A 16,437-nucleotide genomic window follows, 5' to 3' on the forward strand; every position below is an offset into this window, starting at 1 on the left:
TCTGAAATATTTTCAATAGAAATGTAATAAAATGTAATAAAATGTAATAAAATTTAATAAAATTTAATAAAAATTCTAAATAGACTTTTATTCTGAATAAGTAGAAAGAAACAAAACTCTGGCAAACCCAGTGGCTTGTGGCTTTCCAGCAGGTACTGCCCACCTTTGCACATCCAATTTCCTCCCTAAAATCCCCTTTATTAATGAGGTTGGGACAGTCAGAAAGCAAACTTTGCCAGGTCCTTCTGGAATGATCTGTGATAATCATGGATAACCCACTGTGACTGGGACACTTGTGCAAGGAGGGTTTTAAGTTGGTTCTGCAGCACAACTCAGGGACAGGCTGAGGAGTCACCCATTGGTCACCACAGCCCTGCAGCCACATGTAGTTTATGGCACAGTGGGATTTAGTGCTGAGCTTTCCAAGCAAAACCCACCTGCTTATTTCAGTCTATATTTGGATGGCTTTTCTGTATGAAAAAGGCTGCATTGTGACAAGAGAAGCTCACCATCAAGAAAACACACATTTTCTTGTCCTGCATCCTGTTATTACCAGACCCATCATCTTTTTCTTTACAAGACTTTTTCCATGCTGCAGCTTATTTAGCACTACGTGGCAGAATGGTTTCATACTGGGGGGCTGACTTCTTATTTGCTTGTCTCTATTCCCGAGGTTATTATCACTGGAAGATTGCATGGCCTGCAGTTTAACTGAGCTCTGCCATGTACATAAGGACTGGGAATGTCAGAGCTGTAGGAAGTGAGATACACATAGAGGGCATTCTCCTTTCCCTGGTGACCACCCCACTGTTGCTAGCATCCCTTGTACCTCTTGGTGCCCTGCTGCCCTCTGGTCACCAGGCACTGGGTGGGAAGGTGTTTGGGCACATCTCAGTTTCACCCATCTCTGCCTGACGAGTTTGCCTGTAGCTGTGCAAAAGAGACTGGAGTCTGTGTTTTCTTTGACTGTGAATAGCAGCCATCAGAAAGTGCTTGCTATGGCTGCAAACAGAAGTTGATCTCTTTCCAAGTGAGACAACACAAGCTGTAGATGAAGACAAACAGAGCATCCAACAAGTAGGGAGGGGGATGCAGGCAGAGAAGTCCAACATAGCATCCATAAGGCCATTACAGTATTTCTCCACTTATGCACTGTTCTTCTCTTTCCCCTATCTTAGTTACCATTCTGAGTTGTTAATGGTTGGTTTAAGCGTGCCCTAAGTTAATACCTTCCCCATGGGGTACTGATGCAGAATAAAAACATACTGATTCCTGTCTGGTGTGGAACAAAAGAGCCCCAAGTCCAACTCTTTGTCTCCTGTAGAGAAGAATGTGAAATACAACAGAGAAAAGCATAAACTCTCTATGTACCTCAATGCACAGGGCTGAGGCAAGGATGAAACCTCACTTTTGAACGTAGCATTAGCTTATTGAGTGTGAGGAGCAGGGCACAGGCAACCTGTTTGATCTCGTGCTTGTGTAACCAGAACCATTATAGCTAATTGGTATTGACAGATGATTTTAAACCATGTTATACTTGCAGGGTTTCAGCAGCAGTAGTAAGGCTGAGAGGGGGTTCTGTATGGTTGGTTCTTCACTCATTGGCAATGCTTGGTGCATGTTACTTCTAATCGAGGCAATGATGACCTTTAGTTTGAGTGAGTCCTTGCTTTGCTGCCATGGACAGGACTGCTCCTTTTCCTTGTTTTCATTTAAAGAAGTTTTTCCCTTTGGGAAATGTGTTATTTGTTTTATAGGTGCATTTGGGACATAGGAATCAATATGGGATGCAGAACACTTCCTAAAGCTGTCCAGGGTTTTGGTATCAAGGTGGTTTCTGCCTCATACAGCAGCACTCATTCTGCACATGGGTGGCACAAGGAATAACCCAGTCTGTTTATAACACTACACAATCAGTGTAAACAGAGGTGTTGCAGACGGCATCTCCCTTGAAAACCTGCCAGGGTGTATTGAACACATGTGCCTTGACAGAGCTCTTCAGCTGAGATCAAACAAACCCTTCCTCGCACCCAACAGCTGCAGCTATTTTAAACTGAAGTTAAGCAAGCCTGAAGGGGGAAAAACCCTACAGAACAGGGATGAAAAATAACACTTTGGGTAAAGTAATGATGTGGATGCAGCACGATCTGCAGGGACACAAGCTGGCATGGTCACTTCAGCCTCACTGGTGATGGGAATCACTGACCAGGCCACACCAAGCGTGCTACATCCATAGGGATGCAATTCCCATCCTTTAGCATCAACCGGCTCCCTTTTACCTCCGAAGACACCGCGCCCGGCCTGCATCCAAGGCAAGGTCCGTCCGGTCGCTTCTCCTCTCTGTTGGTGGCCGGGCGGCTCCGAGGGACCCCGCTATGGGGATGGATACCGGTACCGGTCACCCCGCTATGGGGACGGGTACCGGTACCGGTCACCCCGCACCGAAGCCCGGCCCCACCACCACCCCTCGCACCGCCCTTGGCCCGGCCCCTCCGAGCCCATTGGCCGCCGTTGGCCGGGCAGGTGCCGGTGCGCGGCGGGGGCACCGCGGCAGCACCCGGCGCTGAGGGGAGGACGAGGAGGAGGACACGGCTTCGGGCTCTCGCCTTGCCCCGGTGCGGAGCGGGGCACCCTCGGCTCCACGCAGGTGTGTGGCCGTGGGGCGGCCGCAGCCCCATCCCTGCATGAGGGACGGGGCGCTGGGAAGTTACTGCCCGCCTGCCATTTTGGTGCAGCCCTCGTCTCTGGCTGAGGGTGAGTACGGCCGCGATGGGCAGGGGGTGCTGGTGAAGGGGGTTCGGTCGGTGCTCGGTTCCCCCCCACCCCGACCGGTCCCTCGGGCCTTGAGGGCTGAGGGGCCGCCGCCTTCCGCCGCTGCTCCTTGGGCACTTGGTGACGGACGGGGCACGGTGCGAGGCCGCTGTAGTCAGCGGGGTGATGTCTGAGGAGCTTCATAGCCGGCGGCGTGGCTGTTGCAGCGCTGTCTCTGCAGTGCATCATCATCATCATCATCGTTGTTATCGTTATACCGGTTTAGTTTCGATCAACTTCCCCGTCAGCACATGGAGGGCTTCATCGCGGCTCTGCCTCTGCCCCCTTTTACCACAGGAGCATCCCGGCGCTCCGCTTGTAATGTATGTATGCCTCAGACAGACAGACACAAGCAGTGTGCGTTTCCTTAGTATCAAGGTCAATTTGTCGTAAGGGCTGAGGAAAATACCAGCTGGCTCGGGCTGACTTTGGGGAGGGAATCTAATTACAGGAGCGTGTGTTGTGCTGATGGTTGTGTGGTGGTTGAGGCGAACGTAACAGAATTAGATGGCAGAACGCATGAAGAGCGGGTGTGCATCCCTCCTGCAAGGATGTTAACTGTGTCTGACCGTCTATTTAGACAAATGGTGGCTTTTGCCTTATACCGACCGTCTGCCTGGTTCCTGTGCTGCTGGAAATGCGGGCGGCTGGCTTGCTGTGGAGCATGGAGTTTGTTAGAGCAGCCACAGCAAGGATATTGGCAAGGGAAGGTTTTGCTCCTCTGATAACCCTTTTCTGCAGAGCTACAAGGAGGAAAGAGGGAAAGTTAGTTTGGTTCTTCCATTACCAGACGTTGTTCTCACTGTCATCAGGCTGGATGGGGTTTTATAGCCGCTTATTAATGGTGATAGCGGTTCCCTGTGAGCCGCACTGAGAGCACTGGCTCTGTCCCTGCAGTGAAGTGTCAGAGAGGAGCGTTTGCTGCTTGCTTCTAGCTTGGGAAAGTGAGCAGAGCTGTGTAAGAAGCAGAAGGTGCTCTATGTTGTACGTAATCCCTCAGGCTATTGCCTTACCCATCCTTACTCAGGACCTGGATTGCATCAGAGCATATTCACTAATGCATGATGCCTAAATGTCCAAACATGTACTTGGTGATCCTGTAGCCTTCCTATGGAATTTGTCAGTGAACTTAATGCAATGCATGTAGCAATCACAGTGTAGCGTTTTCAGCAGCTGTGATACATTAATTGCCATTGAGAACTCCCAGAAGTCAATTTCACCCTAGTAGCCCCTATGAGCATGAGGGAGCACTGCCCCCATGACAGGATGTGTGTCTTAGACCTCCTGCTGATTGCAATGCTACAATATTGTCCTTTCAGACAGGTTAATGCTTTTTAGCAGGTTGTCTTCACCCGAACCACTGCCATTCAGGAGCAATATGAGACTGAGAAAGCCAAGCTAAAACTCGTGTTTATTTTCCTGAGTCGGCTTCCTGCTTCCACTCTAACCTGATGAATACAGCTGAGTGTGCTACAGAGGGTGTACCCACGTGTTAGGAACACAGCAGTAATTCACCTTTCTAACTGAACAGTTGCAGTAAACAGAACACTTGAAGAACTTGTGCTTAAACAAAGCAGTTCCCTAAACTATGCATGGGTGATGCTGAAGAAAAGCTGCAAATACCAAATATGCTATTGTGCATAAAAGTACATCTGTATGAAAATGGGACTCCTTTGTGTTGCTGCCAACATTAACATGCCCTATTGTTATCGGACTGCAAACTGCTGTTTGGCAGTGTGAACTGCCTTAACTTGCCCATGGAGACTTGGACAAGTTAAAAGAAACTGGTTGAATGTAGTTCCATGAAATCCATAGGAATAATTTTCTGTAGGCTAAGTCAGCCTTCCTATGGAATTCTTTATTCACCTTCCTTTTGGATCCAGGTAGGATATTAACAGATTCTTAGAGATATTAAAGGCTTCTGGCTTACCTGTCAACTACTGACAGCCAGAAAATAAACCAGCCCCAAGTTTCTTACATTCAGAGGTTTATATCAGCTTATTTTCAAAAGAAGCTTATTGGAAGAGGAAGATAACTGCTGTATTTCAGTGTGGAGTGAAGCATACCAGACTGTTGCTGAGATTACCAGGGAAACTTGGCCTTTATCTATGGTATATATAAGGAATTTTGTAGAAGGGCTAAATGTGCTGTAGTTTGATAAGATTTCAAACCGTGGTTTAGTTTTGTCTGTCTCTGAGATCTGGCAAAAATACCTGTCTCCAAATTTGATGTGATTTGGCAGACAACCCAAAGAAAGACCCCTGTTATGTGGCTAGCCCACTAGTAAGAGTCCTATGGTACAGCCTAGTGATTGTGACCTGCTTGCTAGTTAACATTCAGTTGAAATGTGTTACCCTATTACTTGTTTTAAACCATCTTACAGAAAAAGATTAGGCTGCAGGTCTTAAAATTGCATTTTCAGACAAGAAACAGGATGTTTGATATGTTGTGTCTTGAAAATAAAGACATAAAGCACGCTATAGTGGAAAGCTTTAGCATAGAAGAACAGCATAAGGGCTGCAGTGGCTTGACTGGACAAAAGCTAGTCTCAGCATTATTGCAGTAATGGCACAAAGTTCGATCTTATGGATGCTATTCTGGAAATAGGAATACATCAGGAAAATATCAGTTTTCCAGGCCAATAAGCATTGAATTTCAACAGCAGTGCAGTATGTTTATTTATTTATTTAAGAATGTTACACTGACAAAACCCCATATCTTGCAAATTTTTACTGACATATTAGTCCCTGAGCTGGGTGAAGGAAACAAGAGCTCTTGTTACTTCCTCTATGCTTCATTTACTTATTGATCAACTGATGAGCATGAAACTAATATCAATGTTTATTCAGATCATTGCAGTTACTGCTGTCTACTGGTTGACTTTAGATATAAAGCATTACCGCAGGAAGTAAATGTTGCATTCTTCAAGGCAAAGTACAAATATAACCTCACCTATTCAAGTGGAGGAGCTAACTGCTGTGGAGATTAATCTTCAAGATGAGATGCTTTCAATGGCATTGTCTCAAGTTGACTCATGGTAATCAATTAAATAGTCTCCCTGGGTATTGCTGGTACTGCTGGCAGGCAGGAAGGGAGCTCTGGTACTGCTGAAGACCCAAGCTCAAGTTCTGCTGTGCAGTGCTTCCAAAAACCTTTTCTGTCTGGATTCTTCCTTACAACATATGCTGCTTTTTGATGGAGAAGAATAAATGGATAAGTGACCTAATGCAGCCATCATTTCTGGATCAAGTCTGTTTAAAGGGTGCTGAGGTCATTTACTGTAGAGAGTGAGATGTAGTCTCTTCTTGTGATAGCAATCTGAAATGTTGAGCCTCATTCAAAGGCTGTTAAAGACTGTGCATTCCCATTGGCTTTAATGGGTCTTGAATCTGGGAAACAGCCTGAAATCTTTGGGGTGTTTTAGTAACAAAACTGTCCCTTCTCCAACACCCTCCACCTGCCTCTATGTGGAATAATCCATGGCTCTGCTGTTATAAACCAACTTTCTATCCTTGGAGGAAGACAGTACAGGATTTGTTTGCCTTCAAGAGAGGAAAGAAAGCAAAACATTTACAACTTGAGGAGTAAATTTTATGCTCTGCTCTTGTGATGAGGAGTTTTATCTCTTCTGAAACTAACTCAAGAAGGACTTCTGTGCTTATCAGGCATTACCTTTGATGCAGAAGGTAATTCTAATGTGGTTTTCTTTTGTTCCCCGTTGGCTGTATGAACAGGATGTTGTGTCACTGGCCAATCCAAACACAGAAGTGCTGGTTTGTGCCATTAGCATTAGTTGCTAGGACATGGATGCTCAGTGCGTGATTTATGTGCTGTTTTCAAAGATGCAGCTAACACTGCCCTCAAATACCTCGAGCTGCAGAATGTACCTGTTTTTCTAAGCATCATTAATCTTGCAAGAGGTTCGTTCCCTTTTTTCCCCTTTAAGAGAATGGATCTTTCTGCCCCTCAGTGGTCATCCCTGGGAGTGCTTGGTGTAGCTCTGGAAGTTACCTCAACACTTGAATCTAGCGGTCATCAGTGCTTTGATATTTGTTTGATGGAGCATGAGTTGGATTTAAATCAAACTGTAGTGCATGAATTGGAGCAACACTAGGCTTTAAAAACAATGGAAAGAGCTTTGAGGAGGGTTGTAAAAGGTGTCTTCTGGTGATGCTGTTTTTTACAGCCTTAGTTGGGCTTGACCTAAAAGGCAGTGCTAGAAATTGTCCGTAAATTAATTACTGCAAGCACAAAGTCATGGTTTGAGTTCCAGATAAGAAGAAAACAGTTTTCCTCTAGAGAAGATCAACCTGCTTCTTCCAGCTCCTTACACTTTTAATGTTTAATGATGAGGCTTCAGGTTCTTGCTCCATCACAGGTAAAAAGAGGGGAATCAATAGATGAAATACGGGGTCCCACACATGCTTAAATGAACTCTACCTCTTCCTTGGAGATATGTCATCTATGGAGTTGTGGCAGATGGAGAATAGCTAAGATTGTGCTTTCAGTTAGGGGAGAAGTTGCTGTCAATGTCATATCAAGGTCCAGAAGCTAATGTAGAGCAATAGAGACAGGAATTTTCTTGGTTTATGTAGGAGCTTATCAAAGGAGTATGCTATGTAGTGTACTGGTAATGCCACTTCGATCTTCAAGATTGGGCCCTGATAAAGGGAACTGCCTTGGAAAATGAAGGAACTAAGCTACAAATGAGTCCAAGCTAGTTCCTAATGATAGTGGCTTAGCATAAGCTTATCAAATAACAGCTTCTGTGGGACCCAAAAAAGGTGTCTGTGCTGGCTGGATGATTCTCAAAACCTGTAAAAGGATGAACTGCTTTGGTTCTCTAGTTTAAATTAAAGGAGCTCTGAGGCTGCTCCAGTTTGGATTCAAATATGAGTGAACCAGCAGTCAAAAACTGGTAATAAAGTTGGCCTTTGAGCTCCAGAAAGTGCCTGGCTGTGTCTTATGCTTGAATGCAAGTGTTCCTTGTTTGTATGAACTTGGGATCCAGAACTTCAGGTTCATGTTTGTTGGCCAGGGCTCAGATGCTGTTTTTATCTCCGTGTTGTGCAGTGTCAATAGAGGAGGAAGAAAACCTAGTAGCCAAGCTCAGGCCCAGAGCACTGTGTAGAGTAGCTCCCAGTGTCAACAAACTAACCCATTAACTCCCCCCACCTGAGAGATTAACCAGCTCCTATTTGGTTTCCAGAGGCTTTCTACAGGCCTGGCTGTATGTTACTCTTGTTCTATGTTACTTAACAAATGCTTATCTAAACAACTGAAGGACAACCTGCTCCTGAAACCCTTTTTTCCCATGCATGGGGCTCAAGTTGTGTGCCAACCAACCACAGCTCATCACTAAGTCGTAGTGAAATAGGACATGTGGCTTTACAGACATCACTCTTTGTTATTGTATCTCTTATGATTCTTGCTTGTTCTAGCGTAAGTCAGGGTTAGAAGCACTTTGTGGGTGTCAGAACGAATGCATAAGGCACAGTCTTATGAAACTATTTTGGGTTTATTTTGTTCATTTACTTGCTAATCTAAATGGGTCCCACACATGGGACTAAAATGCAGTAATTTGCAGTGGGGTTTCCTGTCAGTGCTTAGAGTTAGCAGTGATTTACAGCATGAAGTTTGTTCTCACATCTGGCAGCACTAGAGAACATGGTCTCATCGTGGCAACTGCTGTTGGGAGAATTGTCTAACCTCTAAAAATAGTCTGTCCTAGTCCTGCAGAAAGATTCTCACAGCCAGAGGTTAGTTCTTGCATTAAACTTAAGGCTATGCTGAGTGGTATTTAGTAAGTGGGATGCAGAATATCAATTAGTGCAACATATGTTGTGGAGGGGGAAAAATCCATTTCATTGTGTAGGATACTTTAGTTATGGCTGTGGTGTGTTTGCATATTGGTTGGGGTTTATACTACGGATGTTTTGGTAGCAGTCAAGCAATCCACTTAACTGTTTACTTTTGTAGCTTGCATGGGTTGATCACAATATGGCTTCAAGTAATGATGAGATGCTTAATATATTGTAACCCTTTTGCCTGTATTACTGAAATGCAAAATGAAACTTATATGCATATCTAAAATGTAGAGTTTCCAGAGCTGTTTGAGGTTTTAAAAATGCTTCACCTCTTTTCTCAGTGCTTTCTTCCCCTAAATAAAGGTGTGAGTAACTTGGATGAGAAGCCTTAACCACCACTTTATGTAGTAGTGATGCTTTGGCATCTTGCACTTGGAAGAGTTGGAAGGACCTATATTTTCTTGCTTAGTTTGTGGGATTTTATCTGTAGGATGCTCCTCTATAGCTGTTTGTACAAATAGTGACTGCTGTGGTACTGGGGAAGACATTTAACTGCAAAACACCTCTTGTCATGTGCTGCTCCACCGCTCGTGTGGTAGTGGACCTTTGTTTTGTTCTTCAGATAGTACAAGAAGATGGGATGTTGGCATCTGAAACAGAGGTCTGCACAGGAATATCCTGAGTTGTGTTATCTTATAGACCCTTCCACAAGGAGGGAGATAGATATTTGGACATTTTCAGGCTTAACATGGCATTGAACCGGAGCTCTTTTCTGGGTGCATGTGTCAGACTGCTGCATAGATTAAAGCGAGTGCTCCCTCTGTGCCTCTTAAAATGAGATGGAAACCACCATCAGTTCTCTGGAGGAGCAGAGAAGGATTTGCTGTTTCTTTCGTCTCCCTTCAACCTTTCATCTCCCTTCAGTTTGGGTGATATGGTTTAGTGTGAGGTGTCCCTGCCCATGGCAGGGGTTGGAACTGGATGATCTGAAGGTCCTTTCCAACCCAAACCATTCCATGATTCTGTATTTAAACTGTGTAGCTCATTTGAGGGCCATTGTTTGTGAAATGCAGAGACTGGCAGGTGTCTGGGGAGAAGCATGTGGTGTGTGTAGTGCAATACAGATGGGTGAATGTGATTTTTGCAGTCTTTGAGGTAATGCTGAGCAGAGGTAGCAATGCAGATGTGCTTTTTGCTTAGTGTTTCCTTCATGCTCTCTCAAGCTTAGAAAGTACAGTGAAGATGGGTTTGCCAGGTGTGTTCTGCTGTGGGTTGTACCATGGGAAGGTGAAAGAAGGGATGTTACTGTTCAGTGGCTGCTGTTCTTTCTGTACATGGAGCCTGGGTATGAAGCAGAAAGCTTTGAGCCCCACTTTGCAAGTCAGGCATCCAAAGGAAAGCCCTTGCAGTCTGGTGCTTAAAGATGTGGAATTTTGGGTAGTGTTGGGCTCTTCAGATGCACACCCTAAGCGCATGTATGGGCTGTCATGGTTCACCTTGGGGGTTGGTTGACAGTCTGTTATAGAATGAGCTGCATGAGTGCTTTAAATGGAAGGTATGTGGAAAAGAGACCAGCTGCATCATCCAAGATGCAGTTGCATGTCAGCACATCACCGCTCCAGTTTTGTGTTTGTCTCCGAGCTGTCTTCCTCATTCTGGGAAGCGTAACAGTCAGTCTCACACAGTCAGAATACTGTCAAGACCCATCATCTCCACTACACATTCTCCCATAAGACAGTTGCTACTAAATAGAGAACACAGAGTTGCACATGATTTGACTAAATCCTGCATAAACAATGGAAGATGAGACTGAAGTAAAATGAGAGCATACTGGAAAACAGTGAATTTCCTGCTCATTGCAGGGGATTGGACTAGATGACCTTTGAAGCTCCCTTCCAACCCAAACTATTCAATGACTCTATGCAATATGTGCTAGCAGTATCTGCCAGATGACCTTTGATCTTTAGCAGCTGTAGAGCCAAATCTTGAATAAGCCTTTCCTCTAAGGAGTCCACTGTTACCAGTGGGGAGATTATTCTGGTCAATGAATTTGGCTTTTGAATTGCCAATGGGGTTTATACTTGTGTGTCAGTTATAGGCCTGATATGTAGCTATAAAATGGTCATGGTTTATTATGAAGATTCTCTTTTTAATGTGACCTTTTTCTTTAATCTGTCAAACATAGATGACAAATATTTCCTCTCTGTAATCTTGAGGCTTTTCTGTAAAAGTAAAGTTTACAATGCAAACAAAATAGCTCATTTTTTTTAGTTACAGTTTAATATGTTCTGTTCTGCCTCTGGGAGAGTGCTTAGATGAGAGATGCCATTCTTATTAAACTAAAATGTGACTTTCGTGGAGCTTTTCTGCTTCTGCTATTTCATATTCATAGTACTTAATGTAAACTATAGAAGCAAGAAGCCTGTGAAACTCCTATTTATTTCCTAAATAGATTAAAATTGAAACCCGCTCAGCACTACCCTTTGGACTTGAAGATGTATAAATTCCCCCACTATAGTATGTCCTGGCATTCTAGATAAGAAGCGCACACAGTTACTGCAGTAACATGTATTAATGAGGACTATTTATCCCAGAAGAAAGTGAGTGAACTTCATGGTCCTTTTAAAACCTCCTGCTTCACCCTGTGCATCCCCCCGAGAAAGAAACCTGACTTGGTCCAGGCAATTGCAAGATGTTTGCTTTTCTAAGCAAATCTCATTGGTACAAGGTTGACAGGAGGAGGATGTTCTTCTTTGGATCTAGTACAGGAGACATGTGCAGTAAATATCAGGTTGGTACAAAGAATAACATCATCTTTGAGATCCTGGTCTTGCATCTCATTTAAAAAGTGGATGCAGGTCCTCATGTTAAAGTCAATGGGGCTGTGCTTCAGTTTTCATCCAAAGAGGTGGCTTTGTATTCCTGATGAGTATATTTTCCCTCTTGTTATTTTGGGGCATAAGTTTATTTCCAGTGAAAAGGGATGAATATCCACAGTGATGCTTACTGCAGCTTCTAGAATTCCTTAGAATTAAAAACCCTATGAAATTTGTGACCAATATTAATTATGCCTAATCTTAGACTTATGGATGTGCTAGCTCTAGTAGAAATTACTTAGGATGGTAATGCTCTTTAAATGTTGTCTTTTGTCTAGTCTGTTTTGTTCAAGTGTGTTGACATAAATCAAAACACAGGAATTCCCTTTACAGTTTCAACACTAGGACCTTGTTTTTGTCACCAAATAAATGCTGTGACACTTGATAATTTCTATATGATATGTATTGTGACAATTACATTAAAAATGAGTGTGATGGCCTCTTGCTAGCAATAGGATTGCTTATTTCAGGCAGCCATAAACATAACTCTTTAAAATACAAGGTATGGTGAAGGAACTGTTGTGGACAAAGTGCTTGTCTTCCTTTGTGGCATAGAAAGATGCCAGTCTTGTCTGATTTAAACAGGCAAAATGTTCATCAGTAAGATTATAGAAAGAATGTCTTAAGGAACTAAAAGACTCCTGCAAAAGCTGGTCAAATGCCAAGTCATAATGGCAAGGCAGATCAAGCAGTATTTCTTAGGGCCTGACAGGCTGCTGAAGGAAGTACAGATGAGTTGGTTGGCAACAGAATCGAAAGATTACTAGCAGATTTTGTTTCTTCTTGATTTTTCTACCTGGAAAATACTGGAAGTTGTAGAGTAGCAGAACAGAGCAGAAAAACTGGTGTTTGGTTTGGTGAATAAAGCTGAGAGCATCTGAGGGAGACATATTCTACATGAAATACTCGAATTGAAAATAGCTGGGTTGAAGGTGTCTGTGATACTGGCTCCTCAAGTACCACATTTCATCAGTGGGCTTCAAGGAGCAGCATTTTATAGCAAAAATGATACTGTGTTGTGGAATCTTGATTATAAATCTACTCAGGAATGGGAAGAATGATAGGATGTTCTTGTTTGTGGTGCCAGGGGATTGGAAGCATCTCTACCAGATACAAACTATAGTCCTGCCCTGAGACTTTGCAGCTGTGGAGATCCCAGCATCTTGTATGGTAAAGATGCTCCGGTCCCTTAACTGTGGCTTTGAGCTGAAGGTTCTCTCTTAAGTCTGTATCTTGTACTGGGGAGCCCAGACTGGATGCAGATGCAGTCTGGCTAGTGCTGATTTCCTTGCTGCAACATTAAGATGCCCGTGTTGTACAGTACTCAGTGTGGGCACTTGCAGAATCAGCTTCAGAGTGTGGCTCACTGTCAAGCAGTAAATCTGTTTGAAATGTTAGTTGGTGCTCTGTGGGCTTTCTCCCCACCCTCCTCGAATGCTAATCTTCTGCTGAGGCTGCAAGTCTGAACAGCTCAGCTGTCATATGAGTGACTAGGAAATATCCTACTTGCCCTCATTTCTTGGGTGGATGCTCTTGTCCATTTTAATATTCAGAAGCATTTGAAACTTTTCATTTGCTCATCACATTGTGGGGATTTTTTGGGTGTTTCAGTGTTCTGGTTTTTAAGGTTAAATCCAAGAAATGTTTTTGTTGTGGAAGTTTTAATTTTATTTGAAAACCGACTGTAAGAAGCATTAAGATTGCAGTATTACTCAAACAATAATTGTGTATTGCAAGCTTAGGCTTTCCTCTTACAGTGGGTTAATTTGTTGAGCAAAAGTTTTCTAGAATCCCAGACTGGTTTAGGTTGGAAAGGACCTTAAGATCATCCAGTCCCAACCTCTGCCATGGGCAGGGACACCTCACACAAGACCAGGTTGCTCCAAGCCCCTGTGTCCAACCTGGCCTTGAACACTGCCAGGGATGGGGCAGCCACAGCTTCTCTGGGCACCCTGTGCCAGCGCCTCAGCACCCTCACAGGGAACAGCTTCTGCCTTAGATCTAACCTGAACTTCCCCTGTTTCACTTTGAACCCATCACCCCTTGTCCTATCACTGCAGTCCCTGATGAAGAGCCCCTCTCCAGCATCCTTGTAGCCCCTTCAGACACTGGAAGCTGCTCTGAGGTCTCCATGCAGCTTCTCTTCTCCAGGCTGAACAGCATTAGAAACAAGTATTTATTACTCCTGAAAGCAAACACCTAAAAGCAAACGTATGAACAGCCTCATGTAAGTTATTTCAGTTGAGGCCAGAAGTTATTTTAGGCTGAGAAACTATTTTGTTGTCTGTTTGTTTTTTGGTTTTTAATGTAACTTGTTTCCCTTCCTCTGGAGGATTTACTGTTGTGCATTTCCAAATGCATAATGAGGATCTACTGAAAAAGAGACGTCTGAGCATTGTTTGTAAGTGCTTTTAAACTGCTGTGATATTCCCAGATCAGAGATATTATTTCCTGGGGGGAAAAACCCACACAAGTTCCTTAGAGGTTTATGTACTGTTGGAATACAGGCTGAGTCTTACAGGTAAGTAAGTGTGAGGTGTCCCTGCCTATGGCAGGGAGGTTGGAACTAGATGATCTTAAGGTCCTTTCCAACCCAAACCATTCTGTGATTCTAAGTATACCACATGAAAATCAAATTAAAGTCAGTGGTGATTTCAAAACATGTTTTTACGTCAAATTAAGTCGTTTCTGACCCCAAAAATCAAAGGTAGTGGGGCTGCATGCTTCCCCCTTCTAATACATTTAGGGTTAATTTTCCCTCTTCTAATACATCCTCATTGGTAGTGGCAGTTGCATCAATGGGCTGGTTTTCCTTCCAGGTTTGCAGGTGTGAAAAACCACTATTAATTTTGACAATGTTTCCCAAAGCATCTTGCTGAAGACCTGAAGGGAGAGCTTATTATGACAGTGCTCATCACAGTTGTTATCTTGATGCTCAAGAACAGCTGGAACTACATCTTTGATCTCTTCACTGTCTTGTGTCTTGGTCAGCTGTAGCCATACCATGGAGGTGTCTCCATTGGCTCCAGCAATTGTTTTAAATAGATGTTTTGTTCCTTTCAGTTATATCCTGAGTTTTCCCTATAAAGTGTATGGGTGTGAATAAAAGTAACTGCTTGTGGCAGCAGTGACATCTGCATCTTACCAGTTACACTGGGAAATGCATCTGAAATGATATCTGTGTACTTTTAATGATGATTTTAAATCCTGGTTTCTCTGCTGGAGGTATTCAAAAGACCTATATATGTGGTGCTTAAAGCCATGGTTTAGTGGTGGACTTGGCAGTGTGAGGTTACTGGTTGTGCTCCATGATCATAAGGGTCTTTTCCAACCTAAATAATTGCAGGATTCTATGATGTTCTTCTCTGATAGCAGGAACTTTTTGTTGGGCAGCTGTGCTTGTGATTTCAACACACTTGGGGAAAATACCAGTGCTTTCAATTGATTTTGCATTTGGTTGTTCTGTTTCTGATTTCAGATAGTCCTCATCGCTGTTCCTGTCCAGGACAGAGTATACAATGGGGAGAAAGCTGGATCTTTCAGGCTTGACTGATGAAGAAGCAGAGCATGTGCTCCAGGTGGTTCAGCGAGATTTCAGCCTTCGGAAGAAAGAAGAAGAAAGGCTAAGGTAAGAATAACAACATGATTAAAAATACTGGTCTCTCTGGATCATTACAAACTGTTCTTGGGGGGGAAATGGAGAACACAGCTCTTTTATGGTGTTCCTGTCACAGAGGCAATAAACATCCAGACTTCTCTACATGAATTCAATTATTAAGTAGTAATTCAGTTTTGTTTAGTCTACCCTGGCCTAAACCACAGCAGTGGTCTCTGAATCATCTGTGTATGTCAGTAGGTTAGAGACTATAGTAGTAGTTGGCTTTAAGAAACACAAGGTTAGGAGAATTTTTTTGCTTGCTATAGTCAGTTCCTTTTATTCAGAAACTTAATCTATATGGAGACATCTGAAGGTGAAGAAGTTCAGTGCGTTTCCTTCCTCCAAAATAATCAGTGGGACACATTATCCATTGTATTGAGAAGTTAGCTATGCTTTCAGTAGCCTCTATACAAAATGATTGCAAGCAGAAACAACCCAGAAGCAATTAAATGGAACTTGTTGGCAAGGTAGCTTTCTCGGTCCAGGGACTTCAATATGTGCCAATGGGACTGCTGAGAGAGACCTGAATTGGTAGATGCAGTATTTCTCTTGTAGTTTCAACAATATTTCCTCAAACTATTATATCTGACTTTTCTTATAGTCTTTGAATGTATTATTTATTCTCTAGAACAGTCTGAAGACTCTCTTTCCAGTTGGCAAATGCACATCTTACTAGCCTTATAGATATCTATTTCTTTATCATTTAGCATCAAGCTGATGTCAACAGAGCAGGAAGATGAGTGAAATAAGCACAAAACTAGGCATATATATTAGATGCAGTTGGAACTGAGAGGAATCCTGTGTCAATTTTATCTTCCTGTTTTCTGAAACTACTTGAAACGTTCGGAACAAGAAAGGCAGCTTGTGGCATAGGCCTAATTCAGTGTTGGCATGCTGTGCAGGCTCTTGCTTGGGTTGGTACTACAAGCTTGCCACAGGGAAGAAGGACTGGAGGAGGATGGCATGCACATTACTTATTTGCCTGTTTGTTTTGCTGTGGGTAGCACTGATTCCTTTTGGGTCCTTCACAACAAAGCCAGGAGTTTAGAACCAGCTTCAAGTGTGGAGGCTTTTTCCTTATGTGACTGGTTGTATCTTACTGGAGCGAGTGTATCACAGGTAGCAAGTGCTGGGGCATCTTGCCTATGCTATACAGAGATGCTGTACTGAGGGGAGGAGGGGGAAGGATGTAAAGCATGCCCACAGAAAATTGACTGGAAAGTTCTTGCTGGTGTTTGTGTTTTACCATTCTGCTGCTAAATCTGTCCATTAGGCTTGATAATTG

General features: G+C 43.4%; 1 protein-coding gene across 1 annotated transcript in view; it reads left to right on the forward strand.

Annotated features, from left to right (window-relative positions):
- Positions 1-2,692: 2,692 nt before the first annotated feature.
- LOC101875134 (rab effector MyRIP) overlaps positions 2,693-16,437 on the forward strand; it is a 167,614-nt gene continuing 153,869 nt past the window's right edge. The window contains exons 1-2 of the mRNA XM_034068325.1: positions 2,693-2,754; positions 14,973-15,122. Coding sequence (XP_033924216.1) covers positions 15,013-15,122 — 110 coding nt within the window. The 5' untranslated portion in view covers positions 2,693-2,754; positions 14,973-15,012. The remainder of the gene's footprint in view (positions 2,755-14,972; positions 15,123-16,437) is intronic.

Source organism: Melopsittacus undulatus, chromosome 1 (genome assembly GCF_012275295.1).
Source record: "Melopsittacus undulatus isolate bMelUnd1 chromosome 1, bMelUnd1.mat.Z, whole genome shotgun sequence".
Lineage (NCBI taxonomy): Eukaryota > Metazoa > Chordata > Aves > Psittaciformes > Psittaculidae > Melopsittacus > Melopsittacus undulatus.